A 14,413-nucleotide genomic window follows, 5' to 3' on the forward strand; every position below is an offset into this window, starting at 1 on the left:
CCTGTTGTCCTAGCTTTCTAGGAGGCCGGGGCAGGATGATTCCAAGTTTGAGCCTAGACAACTTAGCAAGAAGGTGTCTCCAAATTTTAAAAAGGACCAAGAATGTATGGGAATGTAGTTAGTGTGAAGGCCCCTCGTTTAATCCCCAGTACCACCAAAAAATAAAACCTTCGTGAAAGCATTAAAACTGTTTATACTTTTCTAAATGATTAAACTCCATAATGAATTAACATGAAAACATGATAAATGCTTTTGACAAGAGACTAACAGTAGAGATGGACTTAAAGAAACCTTTAAAAGATCTCAGGAGCTGTTTTAATCCAAGTTTGCTGGTATTTTACAATTCACAGGATGTGGGCCTCAGAATAGGTGCCAGCTGTAAACAATTTATATGGTCATAACTATGTACCAACTGAATAACTCTTGTTTAAGTTTCTAAAGTTCATCGATATTTTTATTTATTTGTGAAGGGTTTCCAGAAGGCACTGTTTTTCTGGGAAAGTGTTCATTGTTTTGGTTAGGATTTAAAGGCTGATAGTGAAGTTTGGTGCCTTTTGCTATTACACCTAAAAATTCAGATGTGTAACACCAGTCTACTGTTTCCCTTGGGAATTACGAGGGGGTCTGTCTATAAGAAATAATACCTACTACTAGTAGGAATCAGCTTACCGGTCAGTAAGACCTGTGCATGCTTTCGACATACCAGTGTAGAATTCTATAAAAGTGAATTGATGCAAGTAGATTAGGCTTACGGCCTAGGTGAGGCCTGCTACTTCCCTGCTAGCCCTATCTGACATATCTTGGGACTATTGTGTTCAGAGGTGCGGCTTACAAGGCTGGAAGGGAAAACAAACTAGCGAGTGGACACCAGTTGTCATAGTTGGGGCTTCTATAACAGATACCATAAAGTCGATGGTGTAAACAATAGACATTATTTCTCAGCTCTAGAAGCTGGGAAATCAAAAGTCATAATACTGGCAGCTCCGTCTCTGGCTGGAGTTGGCTTCCTGGTTTGTAATGACTGCCTTCTCAATGTGTCCTCTCCAAGTGGAAACAGCGAAGGAACCGTGCTCTCATCAGTCTTTTTTTGTAAGAACAATAGTCATCATGAGGACTCCATTCACACCCGTGAATTAATTAGTTCCCCAAGTCCCCAACCCCAAAACCATTACATTAGAGATTAGGGTTTCAACATAGGAATTTGGAAGGATAGAGACACTGGAACCATAGCACCAGGTCCAGGGCTCCTTCCATCCATTTAGTCAACTACTGTATACACTGACATGAGAACTCCAAAGAATGGTTGGTGTGCCCCTGGGAGGTGGGCTATTCTGGACATTTGAGGAAAACAGAATAAACAAAAACAACAAAACCTTCTGTAGAGGCTGATCTTTCAACACAGTGACTCTGCCTCTCACTAACTGCCCACTCAGAGCGGTGGACTCTCTTACGTTTGGGAGAACTAAAAAAGGGTTTGGGCTTGGGGTTGGAAAAAAAGCAAAAATTCTTTTTTTCCCAGAAACGTAATAAAATACCATCTACTTTGCGTGTGAAGAAAGACAGTGATTTTAGCTGTCAGTAATGCAGCCTGTTTCTGATATATTCTGGCCGCAGGCATGATGGCATCTCTACTTGTGATCAGCCTGTTTTGTACTTTACTAAGGCATGTGCATGATTCCCAAACACTCAAGAGTTTTCTGCAATTGGTGATGTTTATGTCACCTTTAGGGTGGAATAAACTGTGTAAATATTTTAAGTCTCATGCTAATAAATATTAGTATTGTTACAGGGAAGCTTGAGCTCTTGTTCATAGGTTAACAATTTAATTAAGAGACATACAGTTTATTTTTAGAACTTAATGTTCAATGACTTTAATCACAGTGACAAAATAATAGCATAGAAATGAGAACTGTCTAGATGCCTAGACACACATACTTGAATATATGTTTTGCATTGTTTAGGATTCCATGTATGATACCTGCTCATTTGCTTTGTTTATTTTTGGTACTAGTGATCAGGCCTAGGGCTTTCTTTGTACATGTGAAGCACGTGTTCCATCACTGAGCTATACTGCCTGGTGCTACCATTTGCTGATGTAGTTTTATCAGTAACATAATGAAAAAAGATCTTTGTAATTAACAAATATTCCCCCATTCCTAAATATGTTTGAGCTTCCTATTGATTTTTTTTTTTTTTTTTTGTCTTTTTCGTTTTTATCGGTACCAGGAATTGAGCTCACGACCACACACTTGCAAGGCAGGCACTTATGCTGCTGAGCTAAATCCACAGCCCCTAGCTTCCTATTGATTTTATTTTGTAGTTCTGAGTACTGGGGATTGAACTAGGGCCTTCACACTGACCTACCTCCCCAGCTCTATTTTTAATTTTTAATTTTGAGATAGTATCTCAAAATTACTAAGTTACTAAATTGCCTGGGCTAAGCTCAAACTTGAGATTCTCCTGCCTCAGCCTCTCACAGAATTAGATTTACTGATTTGCTTCCTTTTGTGTGGTCACTTACTTTACCTAATGGATATAAAAGAAAGAATCATGTGAATATTAAGTTCAAGATTTTTGAGATTGCCCCATATCATATTACCGTTTTTATTTTACTCTTTTAGATAAACTTGTGCAGGCAGTTATTGGAGTAGAAACTACTATTATAATGCCAAGTACCGTAAGACTTTGCTTCTTTTAATATCAGAATAACACATTACTGGAGGATTCTTTTGAGAAAACAACTGCAAAACCTGGACTTAAATCAAAAAGCAACCATCTGGAGGCAACTAAGGGTAAACAGACTGTGGTGAGGAACACACAGTTGGAAGAGGAGAGGAACAGAGCATTAAAGAAAAGCTACTTTAAAGCTGTTTTGTAGAAGTAAGTTGGCTTTTTCACTGATTTTATTTTTAGGCTAAGTACCGTCTATACTGAGAGGAATATAGTGGAAAAACAGTAGACTTTCTAGCTAGGGAAACAGAAGACTGAAACCAAGGAACCCTGATCACTGAGGTAGAGGACGAATCCCAGAAGAAGAGCTGAGGGTGGAGAGGTTCTCAAGTTCTGTACCCTACCTCCAACCTCTCAACTGTATGTGAATGTGATAGCTCAGAACCTAAAGATGAAAAATCTGAGCTGGCACTGGAGCTTTTTCCCAAAAGTTTACAGTTCAAGTTAAGGCAAGTGAAGATATTTGTCTACTAAAATAAAAAATAACAATCATTGGAGAAAAAATAGGCTTTGCATAAAATAATTTAGAATATTCAGGACATAATTCAAAATTATCCTACATATTAAAGATCAAGAAAATGGAACATATGTCAGTAGTAAAGAAAAATCAAATGAGCCCTACCTTGGGGTGAATGAGATATTGGAAATAGTACATAAGAATTTTAAAGATACTATTATAATACCTTCTATAAAGTAAAATGGCATACTTCTAGAATGAAAAAAAAAAAAAAGAAAGAAAAGCTTACCAGATAAACCCAACTCTTCTTTCTCTCTCTCAAATGGAAATTTTAGAAAAGTGTAATACTTAAAATAATACAAGATGAATTTAACATTGGAACAAAAATGTCATAAGGAAAAGTAAATGAACTTGAAGATAAAACAGCAGAAATGAGCTAGTGTCAAAACCAGAAAGGAAATATGCTAGAGCACAATGATCACAGCCTCTGGGATCCCCTAGGTGATGTCAAACTGTCCCGCATGTGTGTAATTGGAATCTCAGAGGGAGAGAAGGAAAATGGGATAGAAAAAATATTTGAGAATTTAATACATAAATTTAGCTGCTAGCAGTGGCACATACCTGTAATCTCAGCTACTTGGGAAGCTGAGCTCGGAAATCCAAAGTTTAAGGCCAGCCTGGGCCACTTACTAAAATCTCTTCTAAAAGTAAAAGGGCCGGGCTAGGAATGTTGCTCAGTGGCAAAATTTCCCTGGGTTCAAAGCAAAGTGCTAAAAAAAAAAATCCCAAATTTGATGAAAAACAGAAATCTATAGTTAAAAGATACTCAATTGATATACAACAGAATTAACCCAAAGAAGCTATGTTATAAGATACATTGTGGCAAAACTTCAAAACCAAAGATAAAGAGTAAATGTTGAAATAGGGGAAGAATAACACATTATACGAGACTCCATTTAATAACTGACATAACCTAGAAACTCTGGAGGCCAAAATAACAAATTTAAAATGCTAGGAAAAAAGAAAAAACCCCAGTCGATCCAAAATTCTCTATCATAGAAAAATATCCTTCAACAACAAAGGTCATTGTAGAGGTAGGGGTGATGATAGTGGTAATTCTACACGTTACGAGAGTTAATTTTATGTTGTGCTGTATGTCAATTAAAATTTTTAATGAAGATAAAAATAAAAGTTTTTTTCCAGATAAAACTCTTGAATCACCTGTACAAGGAATGTCAAAGGATGTTCTTCAAGGTTAAGAGAAATAATAACAATTGAAACTTTGGATTCCTATAAAGCAGGGATCATCAAATATGGAAAATACATGGACAAATGCAAAAGTCAGCCCCTGAGTTTCCTTCTTCTCTTCCTCCTCCTCTGCTCCTTCCTCCTTTTTGTTTTTCCTGGAGAAAGGTCTCACTATGTAGCTCAGGTAGGTGGCAGACTTGCAATGTAGCCCAGGCATATCTACTAGCATTTAAATAAATATTAACTGATTAAAAACACTACCGTGAAAATCCTGGCATCAACCTCTCCCCCTTGGTTAGCAGTTGAAAACCTGTTTAGAATAGAGTCCCGAAATAGACCATGCTGACATGGCTAACTGATATTTGACAAAAGAGCCAACATTATTTAATGGTGAAAAGACACAGGGTTTTTTCTTCTGTAAGGGTTACTGGAACAACTGGAAATCTGACGAAAAAAATGAATCTTGACACCTCTATTGTGCAAGAAAGTTAATTCATAATGGATTATAGACTTAAATGTAAGAGCTAAAACTATTAAACTTCAAAGGAAAAAATAAGATATCTTTATGACATATATATGGCATGGGTTTCTTAGACAGCTTCCAAAATTTTGATAAAATAGACCCTCAAAATTTTAAATATTTTACTGTTAAAAGGATGCCCAGAAATTTTTTAGGGTAATGGAACTGTTTTAAATCTTCATTGTAGAAGAGATTTAATGACAATAATGTTAGTACTTAGGTTCATCAAACTTTTCAAATGAATGAGTTTATTGTATTCAAATTATATCTCAATAAAACATGGAACTAGATTAGCTATAGATTTTTGACGCTCATGTGTCTTAGTTAATTTTCCCTTTAAGCAAAATAATTGATATATGAACTGTTTGCTTCTATTTCTTTGCACTTCCAAAGCAAAATAAAAAATAAAATAGAGTTGGGGTTAAATGGAAAATAAGACTACTTTTGTAACATTACCAGTCAAATAATAACTTTACTAAATAAAAAAGTTAATGGCTTTCATATTTTAAGGGTAAAAAACATTAAACAAAGAAAGGTTACCTGTCATTCCCAGATAATAGTTTTGAGGACTATTGCTAGAATTAAGGTCTCTATCCTACTCTCATTCAGTGACAACTACCTGGTCCCCAAGGGAGATGAAGACAAGTAAAATAAAAGATAAGATAGCACATTAGGACAAGCATAATCTTTGATCCTGTACCCCAGCTGAATCCCTGGTCTCAGTGCACCAAGCTGGACCCCATCAACCTGCTTGTTATGGGCAAAATCCCTCTATCCAAGCAGATACTGCATAAGTTTGTTCAGGGATTTCCCTCCTGTTAGGCAACAAAAGGTTGGGAATAATAAACTAAGGGTAATCTCCAGGGATCTTAGTTGAAGTCTGACCTTTTTTAATTTTCATAGGACCTGGGACTTGAGGCATGGCAAGGCAAGAACTGATGTCAGGCTCTGCCTTGCCTCTGTAGCTACCTGAAGACCCTATTGATTGAAAATCAATACAAAACTAAATGAGAGCCAGGCATGGTGATGTGCAAAGATTGGAGAAACTGAGGCAGGAGGATTGTCATAAGTTCGAGACCACCTTGGGCTACAAAGTGAGAGTCTGTCTCAAAAAGAAAAAGAAAAAGAAAGAAAAATAATAATAGTAAGTGAAATGCTCGGCTGCTAAGGCAGTGAGAGAAGAAACTAAGGAGAACAAATCTTGCAGATGCAAGGGCCACTTTATTCTCTTTACCTAATACACCAGTGCAGAAGGAATCATTGCTGTTTATCGGGAATCCTGGCAGTTCTTTTTCCTGGGATAGGAGGTTGCAGAGGCCTTCAACTCCCATAGCAAGTGAAGTCTTAGTTCATATCAGAAACACAATAATAGAGGTAATAGATTCTGAACAAAAACACCCCTTCACAGATTATCTGAAAGATCCATGTAAATGACCAGGGTTTTCTAGAAGGTGTACTTTATAGAAAAAAGTCAATTAATTTAATTTTAATTTAACTCTTTTAATTTCCTGTGAAAGCAGTTCTGTGGTTAGTGAAGAAAGGCTGTGTAACAAAGATAGTTTTTTATCCTCCCAGTCTAGCAGCAAGTAGAGACATGGGGGCAACACAGTGCATGTATTTTGCTTTGGAACTCTGAGCCTCTACACTTCTCGGTAAATAAAAGACGAGTCTGACAGGGAGAACTAAGGGTAATTATTTTAAAGATCTGCCTCAAATTATATCTTAAGCTTTTAAAAATAACAGCCTTGAACACTCAGTTATAAGAAAGTCAAATCATTATTTTTGTCTCTTTTAAACTTCTAATACACTGTATTCTGCTAGAATACTAAAGGAGGATATGCTATTGTATGTTTAAAGCTGGATGTGGTGATGCGCGGTTGTAATCCCAGCACTTGGGAGGTTGAGGCAGGAGGATTGTTGCAAGTTCGAGACCAGGCTGAGTTACAAGTGAACTCAAAGCCAACCTGAACTACATAATGAGAAAAAAGACACACAAAAATGTGTGTTAAGATACTATCTGTGTTTTTGGTATTTATTTTAGAGCATACTTCTGTTAATGTGGACTATGCTGACCATTATACATTGATTTGCTAGCCCTATAAAATTATGCATCAATAGTTAAACACTTCAAAAGTAGAATGGGGGTCCCCAGGACTATGGAAAGGGGAAAAAGATAGTTTCTGTTCAGTGGCTATAGTTTGTTTTGCAAGACAGCATCATCCTTTTACACAATAGTGTGCATGTGGTTAACTCTCTGTATACTTAACAATGGTTAAAATGGTAATTTTAAGTTACATATTTTATCACAATTTAAAAATTTTATTAAAATAATTGCATTTTTTATTTTGTTCAATTTTAAAATTTTATTCAACTTAAATTTTTAAAATGTAAAATTGTGAATTTGTTTGACCTCTAAAGACAAGGCAGAAGGGTATGGACAACTATTGTGAAGATAACAAGATATGCTATGGTAGCTATTGCTGTTTTCCTGGTATCCTGCTCTGAAGTTCTGTACCAATAATTCTGCTACATTGTTTTGATTGGCTTTGTTCTGTCTTGTTTTGTTGGATTTTGCTATCTTTAAACCAAAAAAATTTTTAAAACTTGTGAATTTAACTAAACTTTTAAAAAGACACTGAAATTATTTCTGTCCTCAAAATTAATTTTGAAAGTTCTTGGTGCAGTTTAATTTCTTAAAGTTATAGTGTCAAAGCAATAATTTATGTACAAAGATGCATTTCTGCTTATTGCACATGTATACACTGCATAACTGTATTTAGTTCTTACTACAGCCCTGTGAGGTAGATCTTATATTTCTGTCATTTTATTACAGACATTTGTGAATTACAAGAATTTGAAGGAACTGCATGTTGAACACCCTTACACCTACTGACTATACTCTGCAACTAATATTTTGTTATATTTGGGGTTTTTTTGTTTTTATTTTTTTTTTTAATCAGTACCGGGGATTGAACTCACGACCACATGCTTGCAAAGCAGGCGCTTACGCCGTTGAACTAAATCCCCAGCCCTATACTTGTTTTATACCAGTTCATACTTCTATTCGCCCATCAATTTATTTTTTTCTACTTTTTAATGCTTTTCAAAGTAGATTTGCAGGCATCAGTATACTTTCGGTTAGGTATGTTTTTGATTCACGTTGTACATTATTTGAAGCTGAGATAGGAAGACGTAATTTCTTCAAGATTTTAAGTGCTAGAATAGGGTCTGGATCAAGACTTTCTTCACCACTTCTACAGAATGGTATATCACATAATACTAGTATTTATGGGAAAAAGTAATTTTGCAGCGAAATAAATTGACCACAGTGTCTCGGTGCTGAAGACTCATAGGTCTGTGAGGTTCAGCTATAGAGAAAGTGATTAAAAGTCAACCACTTCCAAATTCATTGGCCCAGCGTGTTCTACTACCCAGACTTCCCCAGACCATCACAACTATTAATTTCTAAGATAGGAGCAGAATTCAATGGCATAATGCTCATATAAGGTATCCTATTGTAATTTCAGTTACAATACATTTTTCCGGTTTATATTTTTAAATGTAGTCCTCACTGTTTACAGCTGGTAGGATCTTAGGGTTCAGAGGCCAGAGTGTTCATTCCAGAAGGAATACAGTGTGTGCCAGTGACTAATACTAACTCTGCTCATGTTTTAGTGACAGAAATGGAGCTAGACCTACCTAGCCTAGAACCCAGAGATGCCATTTACACACAGGAAATATTTGCTGAATAAATAAATACATCTTCTAAATCTGTCCAGTGTTCTTTTCATTACACATCCATGTATTACAATTTTTATTTCTTTTTGGACTATATTGGTAATAGAGATTGTTAATACTTTATGTTAACCTTTGGTACAAATAATTCTAGTTACTAAATTCTTTAAAAAGTTTTATGGTTATTTAAAACATCGAATTGCGCAAAGCATAGCTAAACTGCTTAATAAGTTATTGTAAAGTGATTTAAGAAATAGAACTTTGAAATCTCTATGGACTGCCTCGTACTGCTGAGCTACTAAGTTATTTCTCTTCTTTATTTTTTAGCTAATTTAACAGGACATACAGAGAAAGTGGGGATTGAAAATTTTGAACTCCTAAAGGTCCTAGGAACTGGAGGTGAGTTTTACCTTACTCCTTTTATTTTATTTTGTTTTTTTGGTAAGAATAAAAAAGTACTTTCTGTGACAAAGGATTGATATCCTTGGTACAATGAAAAATTTTAGATGCATGAGGAATTCAGTAGAGCCTGTCAAAAAATGAACAGACCACTCACAGAATAAATAATAGGCAAAACTTAAAGAATCTTTTTTACTTGGGGAATGTAAATTAGTTCAATATTTGCATAGAATACAGTATTTTTAAAAATTGTGAACATTTGTAGAGAGTTTGTTATATTTCAAGTACTCTGTGAAGTGCGTTATATTGATTGATTTATTCAGTCTTCACTCAGTATTATTGATATTCAATGTCCATCATTTTTAATAATGAAAAACTCAGAACTGTTTAGAAACCCAGCATTAGGTGTTTGGTTCAATGGAACATGGAGCTGACGTTCAATCATCTGTATATTCGGGTAGAAATTACCATATTTTTTTAACGCTTGCAGAGTTCTGCAGAAAAATTACAATAAGACTTTCAAAAAGGCTATAAAAGACAATGTACAAAATACTATTTTCATAATATGGACATTTATAGGAGCAAATGTGTACATGTATTGTGTGTGTAGAAAAATCTCTGGGATAAATAGCAGGTGGTAATGGTCTGTGGGTGATGGTTTTAGGTGATCTGCATTTTCTGGTACACACTTGCCTGTGTCTGCCAAAAACTGTGTCTGCTCCTGCTGCTCAGAAGTCAGAACTGGCTTCCTGGGCATCGACCTATGCAGTTGTAGGGATCCCCGCACTTAAAAGAGCTCTGTATGTGGCACAGTGCTCTGCTGTCACTTCTGAAATTCTTAGGTCATGAGCAAGGCCCTGCATATTTTCCTTTTGCCAGTTATGTGGCTGGTCTCATCAGGAATGTGCCTTTCCCTTTAGCTCTGCCATGGAATGCATGGCTCTGCAAGCACTGCAGCTGTAGGAGCTGGCTATTCTCAATTTTCTTTCTTCAGTTGAATGGCAGAGGAGGCTGTTAACTCTTTTCCATCCTCAGCTGGCCAGGGCTCTTTCTTTGAAAGGGGTTGGGGACCCAGAGTACACATCCTTTCTTCTCCAATACAGTTTAGCTTCACACCCTCAGAGATGTCTATATTTTCTAAGTTTCCCGAACTCTAACAGAGTGGATTACAGCTGTCCTTTGAAAGATATCTTTCTTCCCATACCTTTTTAAATGCCAAAGCTTCCAGCAAGAGAAAAATCTTTTCTTTTGGGCTTCCACCATCCATCTCAGCCACTGCCCTAGCCTCATGTACATGTATTTCAGTACATGTATATGCATGGTCTTTAGGTCCTTTAGAATGAGCTTTCATACCTAGGACCTGGCTATTCAAGGTTTATATAAACCTCCCTGAATAGTTTAGTGTTCTATGGAGCCAACTTTAAAGCTACCAATGAGTGAGCCTTATAATTTCTCAGCTATTGTTTTATTGTCAGAAAGCTCAGTGTCTCTTTTACCCCATTGGATCGTGTTTAGTTTGCAGTACTAGGGATTAAACCCAGGGCCTTAACATTGAGCCATATTCCCAGGCCCTTTAAGTTTTGAGACAAGGTCTCACTAAGCTGTCCAGCGTCAGCTTGAATTTGTATTCCTCTGCCTTGGACTTCCAGGGTGGTGGGATTATAGGCATGTGCAGCCAGCCCTGGCTTTGATCTTAAAGATGTACTTTTTAAAAAACAAAATTAACCCTACGTTCCCTTGCCTCTAAGAAAAAAATGCTTTCAGACTGTCTTTGGTTACTTTTCTCTCGTTCCTGGGACAAAACACCCGACACCCAAAATGAAGGAAGGAAAGATTTATTTAGCTCATCTATAGGTTTCAGTCCATAGTCAGCTGGCTGTAAGGCAGGGTGGCATGGCACAGGGGCAACACGTCAGGGCAGCAGCCAGATCAAAAAGAAGCCAGAGCAAAAAGGGGAAACAAGCCACTTCTCTTCCCTTGTAGTTTATGCAGGCCACCCCCACTCTCCAGGGTAGAGGTAGCACTCACAAATCTCCTTGCTCTCTTTGCACAGGATGAGAGTGCTGAGTCTCTCAGTTAAACTTCTAAACTTCTCAGATTGACATGGTGCATCAACCATAACACAGACTAGACAAAATGACCCTTTATCTCTACTTTTGTTTCTGATTTTGAAGGCACTATCTTCTCCACCAGGATGGAGGGATAGAGAGGAGCAGACCTGTCTGGTGATTCAGTTCTCTTGAAAATAGCGTTTAAGACAGCAAAAGATTTCAGGTCAATTTGTATTTCACCCACAGAATATATTTCATTTGCATGCCTATTTTGGGTAACATTATTGAGCTATAATTGAGCTATTATGTACATTATTGAGCTATAATATGAATTATAATTTCCATACCTTATTTCTCACCCATGTAAAGTGATTCATTGCTTTTGGTATATTCAAAGAGTTGTGCAGCCATCACCAGTCAGTTTTAGAATTTTTTTCCCCACAAAAAAAAAAAAAACCTTGAAACTGTTCCTTGTGACTTCTGAAGCTCACCACTCCTCAGCCTAAACCAAACACTAAACTACCTTCTGTATCTGTATCTTTCCCTATCCTGGTGTTCCGTCATACAATGTGTGTTCCTGGTGATCGGCTTCTTTCACATATCACCTAGTGTTACCTAGGTTCATCCACTGTAGCAAGTGTCAGTGCTTCATTTTCCATTTTTGGGTATTTTACAAGAAGTCATGTGTACTTTTTAATATTTTGAATGTAAAGTTATATATAGCCCCCCCTCCTTTTTTAAAAAGTCATTTAAAAATGCTTTTATGGCTAAATACCTTATGGAATGAATATGTCATGTTTTGCTTATCCTTTAATAGAGTTGTTTCCACTTTTTAATCCGTTACGAATAAATGCTGCTATGTACATTCATATGCATTGTTTTGTGTGAATGTTCGCTTTCCTTTCTCTTGGGTCTATCCCCTAGAAGTGAATGGTTGGTGCAAATAGAAGCTTGGTGTTTACCTGGTTGGGGAAATGCCAGCCTGTTTCCTGGAGTGGTTGTACCATGTTACAGTTCTGCCAGCATTGTGTGAGCATTGTAATTTATTTCTCCACATTCTTCTCAACACTTGTTTGTCTAACTTTTTAATTATAGCCACACTACTGGGTGTCAAACGACTTAGGTTAATTTGTAAGAATAAAATTCTGTCGTGCTTCCTGTTGTCCTGCGTAAGTGATTAGTTAAATTGTTCAGGTTAGCTCACTTGTTTTCCATTTTCAAGTGTTTTATAAAAAGTCAGGTGTACTATTAAATGTTTTCAGTGTAAGGTTATATAAAGTCTCTCTTTTTAAAAAACAATTATTCCACTGTTGAGTAATCCTTGATGTGAGGGTGGCCTTTTTATCTCTTTTTTTTCTATAGGTTTGGTTTAAAGTTGGTGAAACAGTGTGAAATCTGTGATGAAAAAATGTTATATGCATAAATTTAAGTTAGAGTCTCTACTGGTTGGTGAGTTTACAGTATTTTGGTGTTTTGAGAGCCTTCCAGCTAAACTGGGTTCCAGGGAAGCTGGATGTGGGTGTTCACAGGGTGCCTTTCACAGCATACTTCCTGATGGACAGCCTGACACGTAGTTGTCCAAACTATGACCACAGAGTCCTTCTCATGGCAAATTGTTTATAACGACAGATGCCTTGTGGACTTTGTTTCACCTGTGCCTACTTTATGCCTATCTGACCATTTTTCTGGTGCTTCATTGAATTTTATAGCATGTAACAAAAACCATGAAACGAATTCTCTTCCTCAATCTGTTAATTTCATGTGTGGCAGTATTTTCAGGTCTAGAAGTAAAAAGGTAGTTTTTCCTCCTGATTAGAGGACAGTTTAAATATGCTGGAATACCTCTTATTAAACTTGATTTTAAAGGATTCTGTTAAATTTTAAAACTCTGAAAGTCTGTATGTTGCTGATCAGCATAGATCATCTGGGAAGAATCGGAAAAATCAAGTCAAAACAAGAAAATGGGAGTGGGAAATCTAGAAAAGTAAATAAGTAGAAAGCAGAGATTATGCTTTGGAAATCTACTAGTCAGTTGTGAACTAGTTCTTTGGCTTTAACACTTTCATACTTGATATTAGAGACAGCATGTAAGGCTCCTAAGAGGTAAGGATGGTTACTATTCATCAAAGACTAAATGAAGAAAAGAAGTCTTGTCTGCAAAGAAGATGACAAGGAAACTTTTGTGGCTCAGCATCAACTCTGGAAGGAAACAGAAATAAAAGCCTTCCGTGAGCAATTACAACCTCAAGCCAGGTGCATATATGCATTTTTGAATTATACCTGTACAGACAGACAGATAGACACACACTCATACGCGCGCGCACACACACACACACACACACACACACACACACACACAGAGAGAGAGAGAGAGAGAGAGACAGAGACAGAGGGAAAGGAAGGAAAGGGAAAAAAACTCAAAGAACCGTGAACTCAGCTTACTTCATTCTGCATGTTCTCAGGTGTGTAGCAAAGGCAAATATAAATTCTCTTTGGAGAAATAAACGCTCATCCAGATCTTAAAGAATTGCCAAGGAGTTTAACAGGTATGACCTTACAATTAAAAATCCAAGAAGCAGGGAATTATGAGTGAAATGGAAACAAAGCTGAATTAGATCCAAAGAGACTATTGGACTTACTGGATGTGAAATATGATACAAATGCTTACGTATTTGCTTATTTTTATTAATTTTTTTGTGGTGCTGGAACCTTACCCCATGCTAAATTCTCTGCCACTGAGCTAAATCCCCAGACATTAAATTATTTTTTTTAATTTTATTTAAAGAAAGACTAAACGAAACAGACAACGGGTAGAAATAATACATACTTTCAAAGAAAAAATAAACAGAAATCACTAGTTGATGATTACATATTGTCCTCTTACAAATAGTTGTTCAAGATACAAAAGTGAAACATACAAAATGGGGATTCAGACAGCAAGACTGCAAACAGTTCTGCTCAACTATCCAACAAAAACTTGGTAATATGGTTATCAGTCATGTACACTTAAACATACATACAGTTATCCATATCTTCATTTATGTTGAGATTAAACAAACCAAAGCAGGCTAAAATCAGTCTGAACAAAAAATAATAGTATTGCTGGATTTCACATCATGACATTATGGGATCAGCACTGGGTACTGTAATGTCTCTTTTTCTTCAGAGTATTTTTTCATTTCATCATGTGTTCTAAGATCAGTTCTCATATACTGTTTATAAGTTCTACGCATGAATGAGTCTTAACATGTATTTCTATCCTTTCTATATTAG

At 36.5% G+C, this 14,413-nt stretch overlaps 1 protein-coding gene across 14 annotated transcripts in view; it reads left to right on the top strand.

Annotated features, from left to right (window-relative positions):
• Rps6ka5 (ribosomal protein S6 kinase A5) overlaps positions 1-14,413 on the top strand; it is a 171,363-nt gene that overhangs the window by 45,179 nt on the left and 111,771 nt on the right. For 4 of the 14 annotated variants that reach the window (XM_063240811.1, XM_063240819.1, XM_063240810.1 and 1 more), the window contains exons 2-4: positions 2,705-2,880; positions 5,859-6,099; positions 9,018-9,089. The exons of 1 other annotated variant lie outside the window; for it this stretch is intronic. Coding sequence is in view for 1 of the 13 variants with exons in the window: in XM_003472474.5 (XP_003472522.1) it covers positions 9,018-9,089 (72 nt within the window). In the remaining 12 variants the exon portion in view is untranslated. Of the gene's footprint in view, positions 1-2,704; positions 2,881-4,379; positions 6,100-9,017; positions 9,090-14,413 lie in introns of those variants that run through there. 9 more of the 14 variants (XM_003472474.5, XM_063240820.1, XM_013155339.3 and 6 more) reach the window with 5 other exon arrangements.

This window comes from Cavia porcellus, unplaced genomic scaffold (genome assembly GCF_034190915.1).
Source record: "Cavia porcellus strain 051 isolate PalLab524CR breed Dunkin Hartley unplaced genomic scaffold, mCavPor4.1 scaffold_31, whole genome shotgun sequence".
Lineage (NCBI taxonomy): Eukaryota > Metazoa > Chordata > Mammalia > Rodentia > Caviidae > Cavia > Cavia porcellus.